The 16,055-nt window shown below is 41.0% G+C and overlaps 1 protein-coding gene across 1 annotated transcript in view; it reads right to left on the bottom strand.

The window, feature by feature from the left end:
* Positions 1-16,055, bottom strand: part of LOC144599977 (organic cation/carnitine transporter 2-like) — a 55,722-nt gene that overhangs the window by 28,976 nt on the left and 10,691 nt on the right. Inside the window, exon 2 of the mRNA XM_078411258.1 lies at positions 2,333-2,436. Coding sequence (XP_078267384.1) covers positions 2,333-2,436 — 104 coding nt within the window. The remainder of the gene's footprint in view (positions 1-2,332; positions 2,437-16,055) is intronic.

The raw sequence follows: 16,055 nt of genomic DNA, 5'->3' as shown, positions 1-16,055 counted from the left end.
ATTAATGAATGAATGAATTAATGCTTTATTGTCACATGTGATAAGTCACAGTGAAATTCTTTGCTTGCATACCCAAGGCATGCAAATAGATGCCCATAAAGGACGTTTACAAAGTTACAAAGTAGGCCCGTGCCAGGTCCCCCTTTTTTCTCCCCCCCTCCCCTTCCTTCCTCCTCCTCACGGCGGCCCCCCCACACCAGGTCCTCCATTGTCCATTTTTCTTCCCCCTCCATCACGGCGGTCCCCCCACGCCGGGTCCTCCTTTATTCCTTCCCTCTTCAGCAACGTCCTCACTTCCACGTGGTCCGTCCTCATCCATCAGTCTGTCCACATCCATCATTGACTGCCGCACCGACCTCTCAATTAATGCTGCTGGGTCCTCTCCAGACGCCTCTGTGGCGCCGACCCAGGCCCCAGCTGTGGGCTCCGCATACCCTGGGGCCGTTGGCCGTGGGCTTCATCGACCGGTGAGGCTCCACCTCTAACCAGTGAGGCTCTGACCCACGAGGCTCTGACCCTCTGACCCAATTCTTGCTATTGAGGGAGTGCAGCGTAGGTTCACCAGGTTAATTTCCAGGATAGCGGGACTGACATATGATGAAAGAATGGATCTCGACTGGGCTTATATTCACTGGAATTTAGAAGGATGAGAGGGGATCTTATAGAAACATATACAATTCTTATGAGATTAGACTGGCTAGATGCAGGAAAAATGTTCCTGATGTTTGGGGGAGTCCAGAACCAGGGGTCACAGCTTAAGAATAAGGGGAAGGCCATTTAGGACTAAGATGAGGAAAAACCTTTTCACCCAGAGAGTTGTGAATCTGTGGAATTCTCTGCCACAGAAGGCAGTGGAGGCCAATTCACTGGATCTTTTCAAGAGAGAGTTAGATTTAGCTCTTAGGGCTAATGGAATCAAGGGATATGGAGAGAAAGCAGGAACGGGGTCATGAATTTTAGATGATCAGCCATGATCATATTGAATGGCGGTGCTGGCTCGAAGGGCTGAATGGCCTACTTCTGCACCTATTTTTTATGATTCTATGTTACTATGACCCGCGAGGCTCCAGCCTTGGCTTCTCAGCGGCCCTCCGACAGGCGTCTGCCCCAGCGGCTCGCCTACGGCAGCTCACCCCACATACTAACAACCTTCTGTACGAAAAAGGTTGCTCCTCAAGTCACCTTAAAATCTTTCCCTTCTCACCTTAAATCTAGGCCCTCTAGTTTTACTCTTTTCCCTGACTCTCACTCTGAAGAACGGTCTTGACCCAAAACGTCACCGTTAGAGACTCCTCCACACTCACCACATTCAAAACATCGCTGAAGTCTCACCTGTTCAGTACTGCCTTCAACCACTGAAGGTCACCTCACCTTCTGTCTCCTTTCTCTGTTCGTTTACTTATTTACTTATTTATCTATTTATTCATTTCCCTATGTTCTCTAAATCTCTGTAAAGCGTCTTTGAGTATATGAAAAGCGCTATATAAATAAAATGCATTATTATTATTATTATTATTCCTTCTCTCCAGAGATGCTGCCTGTCCCGCTGAGTTACTTAGGCAGCATCTCTGGAGAACATGTAGAAACAAAAAACTGCAGATGCTGGTTTATACCAGCCGCTCTATATAGACACAATGTGCTGGAGTAACTCAACGGGTCAGGCAGCATATCTGGTTTTCTGGTTTTCTTCAAACCAGCCTGAAGACGTGTCCTGACCCGAAATGTGACCCATCCTTTTTCTCCAGAGATGCTGCCTGACCCACTGAGTTATTCAATCACTTTGTGTCTATCTCTGGTATAAACCAGCATCTGCAGTTCTTTGTTTCTACATGTTCTCCAGAGAAGCTGCCTGACCGCTGAGTTCCTCCAGCACTCTGTATCTATCTCTGGAAAGAAATATTCTCCTGCACTGCTGCATTCCTTCCAGATTCAGGGACAGGGGGAGGATCGGAGAGAGATGGGATACAAAGATTACTTGAACACATTCAATCAGGAAGGGTCTCAACCCGCAAAGTCACCCTTTCCTTCTTTCCAGAGGATGCTACCTGTCCCGCTGAGTTACTCTAGGTTTTTGTGTCTATCTTCGGTTTAAACCAACATCTGCAGTTCCTTCTTAAACATTCAATCAGACTTTGTTGGACTTCAATGTTATAATCTTGCACTGAATGTTGTACCTTTTATCGTTTATCTGTGCCCTGTGGACAGCTTGGATTGGATTCATGTATAGTCTTTTCTTTGACTGGATAGCACGCAAATAAAATCTTTCAACTGTACTTTGGCACACGTGACAATAATAACCAAAACTAAAAAGTTAAGAAAGGAAACTGCTCACCTGTCTGATATTATTCCAGAACTACCAGATCCTATTAACACCCCCAGGAAGTACAATGATGCAGCAAATGGTTCTTTCCAATCATCATTACACACCAAGTCCCACTGAAATAGAAAAAACACATCCAAATGTCTAATTGTATGGTCCTAAACAATGTTGCGACGACATTTGATTATTTAAAATAATTCTTTTTACATAATAAAACACACAATTGTTTGATATTAAATTTCTTTCAGGGTGGCATGGTGGCTCAGCGGAAGAGCTGTTGCCTTACAGTGCCAGAGACCTGGGTTCGATCCTGACTATGGATGCTTATTATACTCTCTCCCCGTGACCTGCGTGGGGTTTCTCCGGGATCTCTGGCTTCCTCCCACACTCCAAAGACGTACTGGTTTGTAGGTTAATTGATGGGGTATAATTGTAAATTGTCCCTAGGTTAGTGATAATGTGTGGGGATCGCTGGTCGGTGCAGACCTCAATGGGCCGAAAGGCCCGATTCCACTGTATCTCTAAACTAAACTGAACTAAACTAAAGGTTCATCACAATAAGACTACATATGTTGGATTCGTGCATTGCAACAGGCTTATACTGAAACGACAGCCAAGAAGGCACACCAATGCCTCTCCTTCCTCTGGACACTGAGCACTATAGAAAGCATACTGTCAGGTTGCATCACAACTTGGTTTAGGAACAGCTCTGCCCAAGACTACAAGAAATTGTAAACAGATCAGATATACCATAGTTGTAGATGTGGCTCAGTTCATCACACAGGCCAGACTCCCCACCATGGACTCCATCCACACTTCCTGCTGCCTTGGAAAAGCAACCAACATAATCAGAGACTTGTCCCATCCTGATCATTCTTTCTTCTTCTCCCTGCTCCCATCCGGCATAGGGTACAGAAGCTTGAAAACACGCACCACCAGACTCAGGAACAGCTTCTTCCCCTCTGAATCTGTGGAATTCTCTACCTCAGAAGGCAGTGGAGGCCAATTCTCTGAATGCATTCAAGAGAGAGCTAGATAGAGCTCTTAAGGATAGCGGAGTCAGGGGGTGTGGGGAGAGGGCAGGAACGGTGTGGTGATTGGGAATGATCAGCCATGATCACATTGAGTGGCGGTGCTGGCTCGAAGGGCCGAATGGCCTACTCCTGCACCTATTGTCTATTGTCTATCAGGTTTATGAATGGTCCTTCCATAAGCTAGGGTAGTGACCAATTTCCCTCTACCCCTTTGTGTACATTGGACTTTGTCTATGAAACTGGTGCAATACAATGCTGAGAACTATATTCTGCTCTCTGTATCTACCCCTTTGCTCTAACTATTGCACTTGAGTTTGAACTGATTGTATCTGTGTATGGCATATGTGATCTATTTGAATAAGGGGTAGGCCATTTAGGACTGATATGAGGAAAATCTTTTTCACCCAGAGAAATCTTTTTCACCTACATCGCTAAAGTCTAAAAGTCTAAAATCTAAAGACAGGACTGACCGACCTTTGGGCTTAGACACAAAAAGCTGGAGTAACTCAGTGGGTCAGGCATCATTTTTGGAGAAAACAGGCAGATGTGCCTTGGATCGGAACCTTTCCTCAGACTCAAAACCAGACCTTCCCTAGTCTGGGGAAGAGTCTCAACCCAAGGCATCACCTGTCCATGTTCTCCAGAGATGCTGCCTGACCCGTTGAGTTACTCCAGCATTTTGCATCCACCTTTGGTATAAACCAGCGTCTGCCGATTCTTTTTATTACAGCACTTTAGGTTTGTGGGGTTATGTTCATTTCAACCAGAAGATTGACTACTGAAATTGATGCCGACCCTTTCATTTACCAGATGCTTGTAGGGCCCAGTTCAGTGTCAACCGGTAACTTGTAATGCTCTCTTCATCAAAGTCAAAGTCAAAGTCAATTTTATTGTCAATCCTCAGCCAGTTTACACAGACAGAAAATCGAAATACCGTTTCCCACAATCCCGAGGAACAAAGTGCATAAAACAAAAGGCACAGCAAACAACAATCAACATAAAATATAAAATATAAAATATAGTCACTTCAAATTTTTTTTAAAAAAGTGTCTGGTGCTGGATGTGCGTGTGTGTGGGGTGTTAAAGTCCAGGTCCCATAGGGGCAGGGGAGAGAGGAGGAAGGGAGGGGAGAGAGTTCAGCATCCTGACAGCCTGGTGGAAAAAACTGTTCTTTAGTCGGGTGGTGCTTGACCTCAGGCTGCGAAACCTTCTCCCTGAAGGCAGGAGGGTGAAGAGGCTGTTGGAGGGGTGGGAGGGGTCACCCACAATGCTCAATGCTTTGCGGGTGAGGCGGGTGGTGTAAAGGACCAGGAGTGTTGGGAGTGAGGCGCCAGTGATCCTCTCAGCAGTGTTCACTATGCGCTGCAGGGTCTTACGGCTGGAGGCTGTGCAGCTTCCGAACCACACAGTGATGCAGCTGCTGAGGATGCTCTCGATGGCACCTCGGTAAAAAGTGTACATGATGGGTGTGGGGGCTCCCGCTCTCTTCAGTTTGCGGAGGAAGTAGAGGCGCTGCTGGGCTTTCTTGGCGATGGACGTGATGTTGTTGCTCCAGGAGAGATCCTCGGTGATGTTCACCCCCAGAAATTTGGTGCTGCTCACCTGCTCCACAGCAGCACCATTGATGGTCAGTGGGTGGGGGTGTTGGGTGTGCGTTCTCCTGAAGTCGACAACAATCTCCTTTGTTTTCTCCACATTCAGGAAGAGATTGTTGTCTGTGCACCACGCGGCCAGCTGGTCCACCTCCTTCCTGTAGTGGGTCTCTTGTTACAATTTCTACCACAGATGTCATTCGATACTGCTATCATTGAGTCCGTTCTCACCTTTTCCATCATGGTCTGGTTTGGCTCAGCCACCAAGCACGACATCTGGAGGCTGCAACGGATCGTTCGCACAGCTGAGAAGGTTGTTGGCTGCAACCTTCCCCCCATTGACGAACTGTACACTGCAAGGGCCAGGAAGCGAGCGGGCAAGATCATCTCTGACCCCTCTCACCCTGGCCACAAAATCTTTGAAGCACTTCCCTCTGGAAGGCGACTCTGGACTGTCAAAGCAGCCGCAGCCAGACATAAAAACAGCTTTTTTCCATGAGTAGTAGTTCTACTCAATAACCAAAGTCTGTAGTCTCTTTTTTGCTCTGGTTTATTTTCACCCACATGTTTAGACCGTAATGTTGTATCCTTATTGTTTTGATGTGTTTATGCTTTATTCTTAATTGTTAACTGTATGCTTGTGTTGTTATTTGTAAGTGGAGCATCAAGGCACATTCCTTATATATGCACATACTTGGCCAATAAACTTATTCATTTATTCATTCATTCATTCATTCATTCATTCATCATAATCATAATAGTAATTTATTAGCCAAGTATGTTTTGTAACATACGAGGAATTTGATTTGCCATACAGTCATACCAATAAAGAGCAACAAAACACACAAATACATTTTTAACATGAACATCCACCACAGTGACTCCCCCACATTCCTCACTGCAATGGAAGGCAAAAAGAGTTCAATTTCCTTCCCTTCTTTGTTCTCCCACGGTCGGGGTACTCGAACCTTCTGTTGTCAGGGCGATCTTGGCTCCCGCAGCTGGCGGTCGAGCCCTCCGCGTCGGGGCGATCAAGCTCCCGCATTGGGGGAATCTCAGCTCACCTCGCCGGGCGATCGGACTCCCAAGTCGGGGCTGGTCGAACCTCCTGCGGGTTGTAGCTTCCCAACATCAGTCACTACCCAAGATTGCAAGCTCCTCGATGATGAAATCTGCAGGCTGCAGTTGGAGCATCGATCCCAGGCAAGAGATCCCAGGCTCGAATGGTAAGTCCCGCAGTGGGGCTCAAAGTCAGTCTCAAGCAAGGCCGCCAGTTCCATGATGTTAGGCTGCAGAGCGACCGGAGATACGATCTGGAAAACAATCGCATCTCCTGCAAGGTAAGAGATTTTTTTTTAAAGTTTTCCCCGACCCCCACCCCTCATCCCACACATAAAATAAACCAGAGAACATTAACATAAAAAAAAGCTTTGCTTTTTTTTCTCCTCCTGGCACTCATTGAAATCGCCATAAATCTTCTGATGCAATCAGCCCAGGTCTTTGTGTATTTGTCCCTCGCAATCACAAGCTGCCCTCACCGATATGAAGCAATTCTATGTAAAACCTCTCTCCACAGTTTGTATACATAGAATCCTCCACAATTTTGGGCGGCACAGTGGCGTAGCAGTATAGTTGCTGCCTTACGGGACCAGAGACCCGGGTTCAATCCTGACTACAGGTGCTGTCTGTACGGAGTTTGTACATTCTCCCTGAGACATGCCTGCCTGGCTTTTCTGCGGATGCTCCACTTTCCTCCCACACTCCAAAGGCGTGTAGGTTTGTAGGTTAATTGGCTTGGTATAGTTGTAAATTGTCCCTAGTGAGTGTAGGATAGTGTTAATGTACGGGGATTGCTGGTCGGCGAGCCGAAGGGCCTGTTTCCACTCTGTATCTCTAAACTAAATTAAATTTGACTAAACTAAACTAAAACTGATGGGTTAAAATCCACTCCCACCCTGAAGGGATTGGAGAAAGGTTGAGTGCAGACAGAAACAAAGTCAGGGCCAACTGTTGAAGTTCGAATTTCTGATGTTTATGGAAACAAAGCAAAGATAGATTATACCTATTTCAATGCTGATTAAGAGAAAGAATTATTGTTTTTTCGTGATAATTAACAACAAATCCACCAACTGGAACTCTAAATCATAAACATAAATTGCTGGAAATGCTCAGCATTGGCAAGAGATACATGGTCAGGTTCAGTTGGAGATCATTTGTGAGAAAAACGTTCTCTTTTATTTTTAATTTTTTGGTTTCATTGCAAATGTACAGTTGCCAAATGGCATCAGAGTGATGTGACACTTTACAATTATTCAATCCTTTTAAATTTCTATTCCAAATCCATCAGGATCACAATGTTCCCTTTAACCTACTTTCAGATCTGGCGATGTTATGAACTTCAGGATCAAATGACTTCCATTGAATCTGCTGATACACTCAGCCCAGCTGTTTCCTCTGCGGTTATCATGTGCATAAGTGATAGGAGAATTAGGCCATTCGGCCCATCAAGTCTACTCCGATATTCAATCATTGCTGATCTATCTCTCTCAACCCCATTCTCCTGCCTTCTCCCCATAACCCCTGAAACCTTTACTAATCAAGAAGTGTTCTGGCTTTTTCCTATCTCCAGTTACAGTTTCGTTTATTGTCACGTGTACCGAGCTACAGTGAAAAGCTTTTGTTGCGTGCTATCCAGTCCAGGAAGTATTCAGGTGACCTTGTTGTTAAGTATAGATTGTGTAATTTTTGGGCAAATATTGCCTCAGCCATAAAACAGACTTTATCTGAAAAGAGTACTTTAAAGGTTATGGAGATTAACACAATCTATGAGTCACCACTACGGTGTACGAGAAATGGAAGTCACACCTACATGAAACGACCTCGCCTCGAACTAATTCAGCTGACGATCGTTAATTGTAAGTGTAAATTGCCAATACTTGGGCATTTCAGCAAAGTGGAGTTATTTTTGGTTAGTTTTCGCCAGCATACAGTCATGCCACAGCGGCTGTACGGTGGTGCAGCGGTAGAGTTGCTGCCTTACAGCGCCAGTGACCCGAGTTTGATCCTGTCCACAGGTGCTGTCTGTACGAAGTTTGTACGTTCACCTCTCTCGAAAACCCACGGGGTAACAGGGAGAACGTACAAACTCAATACAGACAGCATCCGTAGTCAGGATCAAACCCAGGTGACCCATTCACATGCATAACGTGCCTTTAATGTTCTTTATTAAGAGAATTATCCTCTCAGTATCCGAATCCTCGCCACAAATTGGTATATCTCGTTTTCTATTCGCTTTTATTAATTACTAGACCAAGTGGACCCGTTGGGCCCAAACCTCTCCTGCATTGGTGCAGCACCCTGTCCTCCCCCCCTCCCCTCTCCTCAACCCCCCCTCCCCTCTCCCCCACTCCCCCCTCCCTCCCTCCCTCCTCCCCATCCCCTCCCCTCCCCTCCTTTTAAACTTTAAAATGTGAATAACTTTTAAAATATAACACCGATTTCAATAAAACTACTTGCATTATCACTAAAGTGACAATGGTGAGTAATGTGGGCCTAAAATTGTTGCGCTATCGTGTACCGTTTTGGCTGAAGTTCAGTCACAAACAAGATAACAACGAGAGTTTTAGTCTTTTAGCACTAATAACTGTGAAAGAGACTGCAGCTGCTGGGGTCCTGAGCAAAACACAAAGTGTGGGAGGAACTCAGTGGGTCAGACAGCATCTGTGGAGAGACTGATCCAATCTAAATCAGTCTGAAGGGTCCCAACCCGAAACGCCGTCTGTCCATTCCCTTCACAGAGATGCCACTGCCCCAACAGTGCGTTTCAGGCACCCACCACCCACTGTGTAAAGTAAAACGCCCCATATCTTCTTTAAACTTTGCCCCTCTCACCTGAAAGCAATGCCTGCATGTCTTTGATTTTATTTCATCCGGGGGAAAAAAGGGTCTGACTGTCCTATCGATGCCTCTCATCGTTTTATACATTTTAATACAACTTTAAAAATATATTTTATTTACTTCGAGCAATCATGAAGCTGTTTTGTTTACTGACCTGGTAATTTATGTGTCATGGGAAGATCGATGAAAAAATATTGAAAAAATATTAAAGGAAACAACAGTGCAGGAATATATAAAATAATTAATTAGAGAGTGAGAATTAGTGAAGTGCATTGAGAATAAGGGAACGAGATAATTAGAGGAACTTTAATAGACACAAAAAGCTGGAGAAACTCAGTGGGTCAGGCAGCATCTCTGGAGACACGGAATGGGTGTCGTTTCGATTCGAAACCCTTCAGAGTGAATTGAGCATTTTGCATCTATCATCGGTATAAACCAGCACTTGCTGTTCGTTCCTACACAGTCAGCTTCTTTGCCTGTCCTATGTGTTGCCAAAAGCAATGTTGTGGGGCTTGACCAGTCCTTTTGAAATTTTCACCTGCCTCTGAAATGTATTTTTTCAAAAAGTGCATTTCACGTTGGCGATTGTAGTTTCCGAGAGCCGACGCCAGCTGATGGTGATGGTGTTGTAGCTGAGATTGGGCTGTTGTAATCTGCTCACATCGACACCAGTTGGGGTTGTTGTGCCGATGCGTCGATTCTTGCAGTTTTCTACATCGAACATCAGAGGACTGTGTTAGTTCCGACACCACATGGTGCCATTGCGCCTAACTCTATAAGGAATTACAGTTAGTTCAAACCTAGACCAGTTCTTGGGGGTTTCAACTAATTTTAACTGGCCAAATAGCCTAATTCTGCTCCAACATCTTATCAACATAAGGATATTTTTAAGGTGGAGATTGATAGGATTAGTAAAGGAGTCAAGGGTTATGGGGAGAAGGCAGGAGAATGGGGTTGAGAGGGAAAGATGGATCAACCATGATTGAATGGCAGAGTAGAGTTGATGGGCCGAATGGCCTAATTCTGCCCCTACAACATATGAACTTATAAAATGGATGCAATAAATAACAGGAGGACCCTAAATGTAAATATTCCCTGCAGAATCCCTATATATTACTGAATAGTGTAAGGCCTGGATAGAGTGAATGTAGAGAAGATATTTCTGCTAGTGGGAGTGTCTAGGACAAGAGATCATAGCCTCCGAATTAAAGGATGTTGCCTTTAGAAAGGAGATGAGGAGGAATTTCTTGTCAGAATGTGGTGAACGTGAGGAATTCATTGCCACAGACGGCTGTGGAGGCCGTGAATGGGTATTTTTGAAGTGGAGATTGACATCTTCTTGATTAGTAAGGGGGTTATGGGGAGCAAGCAGGAGAATTGGGTTGAGAGGGAAAGATAGATCAGCCATAATTGAATGACAGAATGGTGGGCCGAATGGCCTCATTCTGCTCCTATCACTTTTTTTTTATTTTAAATATTTTATTTAAGTTTTAACAGAACCCATACGTTATACATTTTACATTCCTTAGTAAACAATAGTCACTGACCTATAACTTCGATTATACACGTATTGTTCTGTATTTTCTCCCCTCCCCCACCCCCCCGTTCAAAAGAAGGAAAAAGAAAAGCAGAAGAAAGAAAGAAAAAGAAAAACCTGGAGTCCCGAGGGAGTCACTTCCGAGTCATTTCTTTTTAAATTCTTGTTAGGTATCAAACCAATCCTGAATTTAACTACTTCCTATTCTTAATCCTAGCTTTGCCATGAATGGGTTCCACACCTTCAAAAAGAAGTCATATCCATTTCTCAGATTATACGTTACTTTTTCTAATGGGATACAACTCCGCATTTCTGCATGCCATCTTTCAAATCTTATTTCATTTTGTTCTTTCCATGTGACTGCAACACATTTTTTTGCTACTGCTAATGATATTTTGAGAAATCTTTCCTGATGTTTATCCAAACTTAGCTTTGGTATTATTCCTTTTGTATCTCCTAGCAAAAACAACCTTGAATCCATTGGTATGATCTTATTCATCAATTGATCTAAAAACTTTTTTAGGTCTTGCCAAAAAGGAATTACCTTCTGACATGCCCATGTAGAGTGTATAAAAGTGCCCACGTCTTGGTTGCATCTAAAACACCTTTCAGATGAGTTTGGTTTAAATTTATTTAATTTTTCCGAGGTTAAATATAGTTGCTGCAAAAAATTATACTGTACTAAGCTGTATCTCACATTAATAGTATTTTTCATACTATCTAAACACAGTCTTTCCCAACTTGGTTCATCAATAATAATATTAAGATCTGTTTCCCATCTTTGTCTTGCTTTATGAATTCCTATCTTTGGACTAGATATCTGTAGTAGTTTATACATTGATGATATAAATTTTTTCATTCCCTTGCCCTGAATCAAGGATTCGATTCCTTTAATCTGAAATAGAGACATTGAATTACCTAACTTTTCCCTTAAAAAAGATTGTAATTGATAATAGAAAAAAATACTATTCCCTGGAATTTGATATTTATTTCTCAATTGCGAAAATGTCAAAAAGATATTCCCTTCATAGCAGTCTCCTATATTTTTAATACCCTTCTGTTCCCAGAGTTGTAGTATTTGATTATTCCAAGCAAACGGCAATAATCTATTTTTTACTAATGGAGTTTTAGCTGTTAAGAAAAATCTTTTATCCTTAACTTTAACTGTTTTCAACAATGTATTAATTAAATGTTTTAGCAAAGGTGACTCTTTATCCTTAACTAATAGCTTCGCTTCCCATTTATATATAAATTCTTCTGGACAAGATTCTTTTATTTTATCCATTTCAATTTTAACCCATGCTGTTTTTCCACCCTCTTGATAAAAGGATGAAATAAAACTCATTTGTGCTGCCAGATAGTAATTTTTAAAATTTGGTAATTGCAATCCACCTAATTCAAATTTCCATGTTAATTTTTCCAGAGACACTCTTGGCATTTTACCTTTCCAAAGAAAATTCCTCACAGTTTTGTTCAATTCTTGAAAAAATTTATTTGGCAAAGGTATAGGCAGTGTTGAAAATAAATACTGTATCCTCGGAAAAATATTCATCTTAATACAATTCACTCTCCCTATCAATGTAATTGGAAGATTCATCCATTTCTTCAGGTCCTCATCTATTCTTTTTATTAGTGGTTTATAATTTAATTTATACAAATTATTTAACTTATTATCTACATTAACTCCTAAAAACTTAATGCCTTCTTTTTGCCATTTAAACTGACTTTCTCTTTTACATTGATCATAATTGCCTTCAACAAGAGGCATTATTTCAGTTTTATCTTTATTAATTTTATATCCTGATACTTTCCCATATTCTTCCAGTCTGAAATATAATTTTCTTAAGGATTCCAATGGTCTAGTAAGACAAATTAAGACATCATCAGCAAATAAAGTAATTTTGTGATCTTCCTGATTAACTTTAAATCCTTTAATATCTAAATCTGCTCTTATTAGCTCTGCCAGAGGTTCAATGGCCAATACAAATAAAGCCGGTGACAAGGGACATCCCTGTCTACTAGATCTTTCCAAATTAAATGATTGAGAAGATTGGCCATTTGTCACCACTTTGGCTTTAGGTTGTTTATAAAGAGCTTTTACCCAGTTAATAAAACCATTTCCTAATCGGTACTTCTCTAATACTTTAAATAAAAAATCCCATTCTAACCTGTCAAACGCCTTTTCAGCATCTAAAGCAACTGCTACACTCAATTCCTTTCTTTTCTGTGCTAAATGTAAAATACTTATAAATCTTGCTACATTATCAGATATTTTCCTTTTTTTGACAAATCCAGTTTGGTCCTCTTTAACCAGCTTCGGTAAATATTCTGCCAATCTCCTTGCTAAAAGTTTAGCAACTATTTTATAATCTGCATTCAACAATGATATTGGTCTATAAGAAGATGCATTTAAAGGGTCTTTCCCTTTTTTTTTTAATTACAGTTATAATTGCCAATGAGAAGGAGTCTGGTAATGTAGAAGTTTTTTCCGCTTGATGTATCACTTCCGTAAATAGTGGTAACAACAAATCTTTAAATTTTTTATAGAACTCAGGCGGAAAACCATCTTCCCCTGGAGATTTATTACTTGGTAAAGAATATAATACTTCCTCCACCTCTCTCAAAGTAAAGGAGGCATTTAGTCCCATCTGCTCCTCATTAGAGATTGTTGGTAATTGTATGTTGGATAAAAAATTATTTATCTTAATTTCATCCTTTTCAGATTCAGAATGGTACAGATTAGTGTAGAATTGCTTAAATACCTCATTGATTTCTCTAGGTTTATAAGTAATAATGTTCTGATCTGTTCTAATTGAATTTATTGTTCTTGATATTTGTTCTTCTTTCAGTTGCCATGCCAATACCTTGTGCGCTCTTTCTCCTAATTCATAATATCTTTGGTTAGTTCGTAATATTAGTTTTTCTGTTCTGTGAGTATGTAAAGTATTGTATTGAAATTTTTTATTTGCAAGTTGTGTTTTTTTTGTATCTGAAGAAGTTTTCTGTAAGTCTTTTTCTAATACGGTGATTTCTTTTTCTAATCTTTCAGATTCCTTCCTATAGTCTTTCTTTATCTTAGATGAGTAGCTTATAATTTGGCCTCTCAAATAAGCCTTCATTGCATCCCATACAATAAATTTATCATCCACTGAATTTAAATTTGTCTCCAAATATAATTCAATTTGTCCTCGAATAAAATCACAGAAGTCTTGTCTTTTCAATAGTAAAGAGTTGAGTCTCCATCTATACACTGACTGTTCTTTATCTGGCATCGTAATTTTCATTAATAATGGTGAGTGATCCGATAACAATCTAGCCTTGTAATCTATTTGTATTATTCTACCGCTTAATTGAGCTGAAATCAAAAATAGATCTATTCTAGAATATGTATCATGTCTATTGGAATAAAAAGAGTAATCTCTTTCCTTGGGATGGCTTTTCCTCCAAACATCTATTCAATTTAAACTTTCCATTAAATTCAAGGTTGTCTTCGCTGCTCTTGTCCTTGTCGTTGTCCTTGATGATCTATCCATTACTGGATTTAAACAAAAATTGAAATCTCCCCCTATCAATATATTTTCATGTGCTTCCGCTAGATTTAGAAAAGTACCCTGCACAAACTTCTCATCATCTGTATTTGGTGCATATATATTCATTAAAGTCCACAATTCTGAGAAAATTTGACAATGTACAATTATAAATCTACCTACTGGGTCACTTACAATATTTTGTATCTTAATTGGTAGCGTTTTCTTAAATAGGATAGCAACCCCTCTTGCTTTTGAGTTAAAAGAAGATGCGACCATACTTCCTACCCAATCTCTCTTTAACTTTTGATGCTCTTTTTCCGTTAGATGTGTTTCTTGCAAGAAAGCTATATCTACTTCCAATTTTTTCATCTGTGTTAAAATTCTCTTCCTTTTTTATCGGTCCATTTAACCCATTCACATTATAGCTTAAAAAATTTAATGTGTTATCCATTCATTCCTTTTTTTTTTGTTTCCTTACCTTGATACCTCTTCCGGTATTTACATTGTGCCGTATTTCAGTGTGCTCCCCTCCATAGTCCAGGTATAAAAACAGAAAAGAAATAAGAAAGATAGAGAAATAGACCCTCCCTCTAATGTTGTTAATAAATAGATTAGCAACATTACCCCCCTCTATTATACGAGGTGTGGTCCGCACCACACTTGTGCCCATGATTATGGTGGAGCATCCACATTCTCCAACCCCCCCGATATATCAAGTACTTCTAAAAATTAACAATCCTTAATACAGTTAATCCCCTCTATAGTATACAGATATTATTAATAATCAATCATTCATGAATCTTCTTAAGCATTTCTCGATGGCAATTCTTCCGCATACTCTTCTGCTTTGACAAAGTCTTTAAAAAAATTATTTTCTCCAGTGTTGATCATAATCTTCAAAGTAGCCGGATGCAGTAAAATGAACCTATAGCCTTTCTTCCATAGAATATTTTTTGCCTTATTAAATTCTTTTTTTCTGCTCAACAAGGCATTACTGATGTCTGGGTAAAAGATTATTTTAGTACCTTCATGTTCTATTGGTTTTCCCTCTCTTATATTATTCCCGACTGTTTTGAAAACCAATTCTCGATCTTGGTATCTTAAAAATTTAATCAACACAGATCTTGGCTTTTGATTAGCCGAGGGTTTCGGTCTTAGAGCCCTATGTGCTCTTTCTATTTCCATCCGACCTTGTTTATCTATTCCCAGAGTGGTCACTATCCAATCTTGAAAAAAGTTAATTGGGTCTTCCCCCTCCACTCCCTCTGGCAAACCGACAATTTTAACATTATTTCTCCTGCTATAGTTTTCCAAGGCATCCAACTTCTCCGCCGTCTTTTTGCTTTCAATTGCTGCTGCAGTAATACTGTCTTCATTTTTTTCCACTCTAGATTTTAACATTTCATTTTCCATTTGCATATTATCCACTTTATTTGTCACTGTTTGAAATTTCTCCTCCATTTTTTTCAAAGCCTTACGAAATTTCTTGTTATCTCTCCTCATTAATTTGTTATCTCCTTCAATTTTCTTGAGCCTGTTAATAAGTTTTCCCCGACCCCCACCCCCCATCCCACACATAAAATAAACCAGAGAACATTAACATAAAAAAAAGCTTTGCTTTTTTTTCTCCTCCTGGCACTCATTGAAATCGCCATAAATCTTCTGATGCAATCAGCCCAGGTCTTTGTGTATTTGTCCCTCGCAATCACAAGCTGCCCTCACCGATATGAAGCAATTCTATGTAAAACCTCTCTCCACAGTTTGTATACATAGAATCCTCCACAATTTTGGGCGGCACAGTGGCGTAGCAGTATAGTTGCTGCCTTACGGGACCAGAGACCCGGGTTCAATCCTGACTACAGGTGCTGTCTGTACGGAGTTTGTACATTCTCCCTGAGACATGCCTGCCTGGCTTTTCTGCGGATGCTCCACTTTCCTCCCACACTCCAAAGGCGTGTAGGTTTGTAGGTTAATTGGCTTGGTATAGTTGTAAATTGTCCCTAGTGAGTGTAGGATAGTGTTAATGTACGGGGATTGCTGGTCGGCGAGCCGAAGGGCCTGTTTCCACTCTGTATCTCTAAACTAAATTAAATTTGACTAAACTAAACTAAAACTGATGGGTTAAAATCCACTCCCACCCTGAAG

Source organism: Rhinoraja longicauda, chromosome 14 (assembly GCF_053455715.1).
Source record: "Rhinoraja longicauda isolate Sanriku21f chromosome 14, sRhiLon1.1, whole genome shotgun sequence".
NCBI classification, from domain to species: Eukaryota; Metazoa; Chordata; class Chondrichthyes; order Rajiformes; family Arhynchobatidae; genus Rhinoraja; species Rhinoraja longicauda.
The sequence above is the reverse complement of the archived record's forward strand: the minus strand, read 5'-3'. Positions and strand labels throughout refer to the sequence as shown.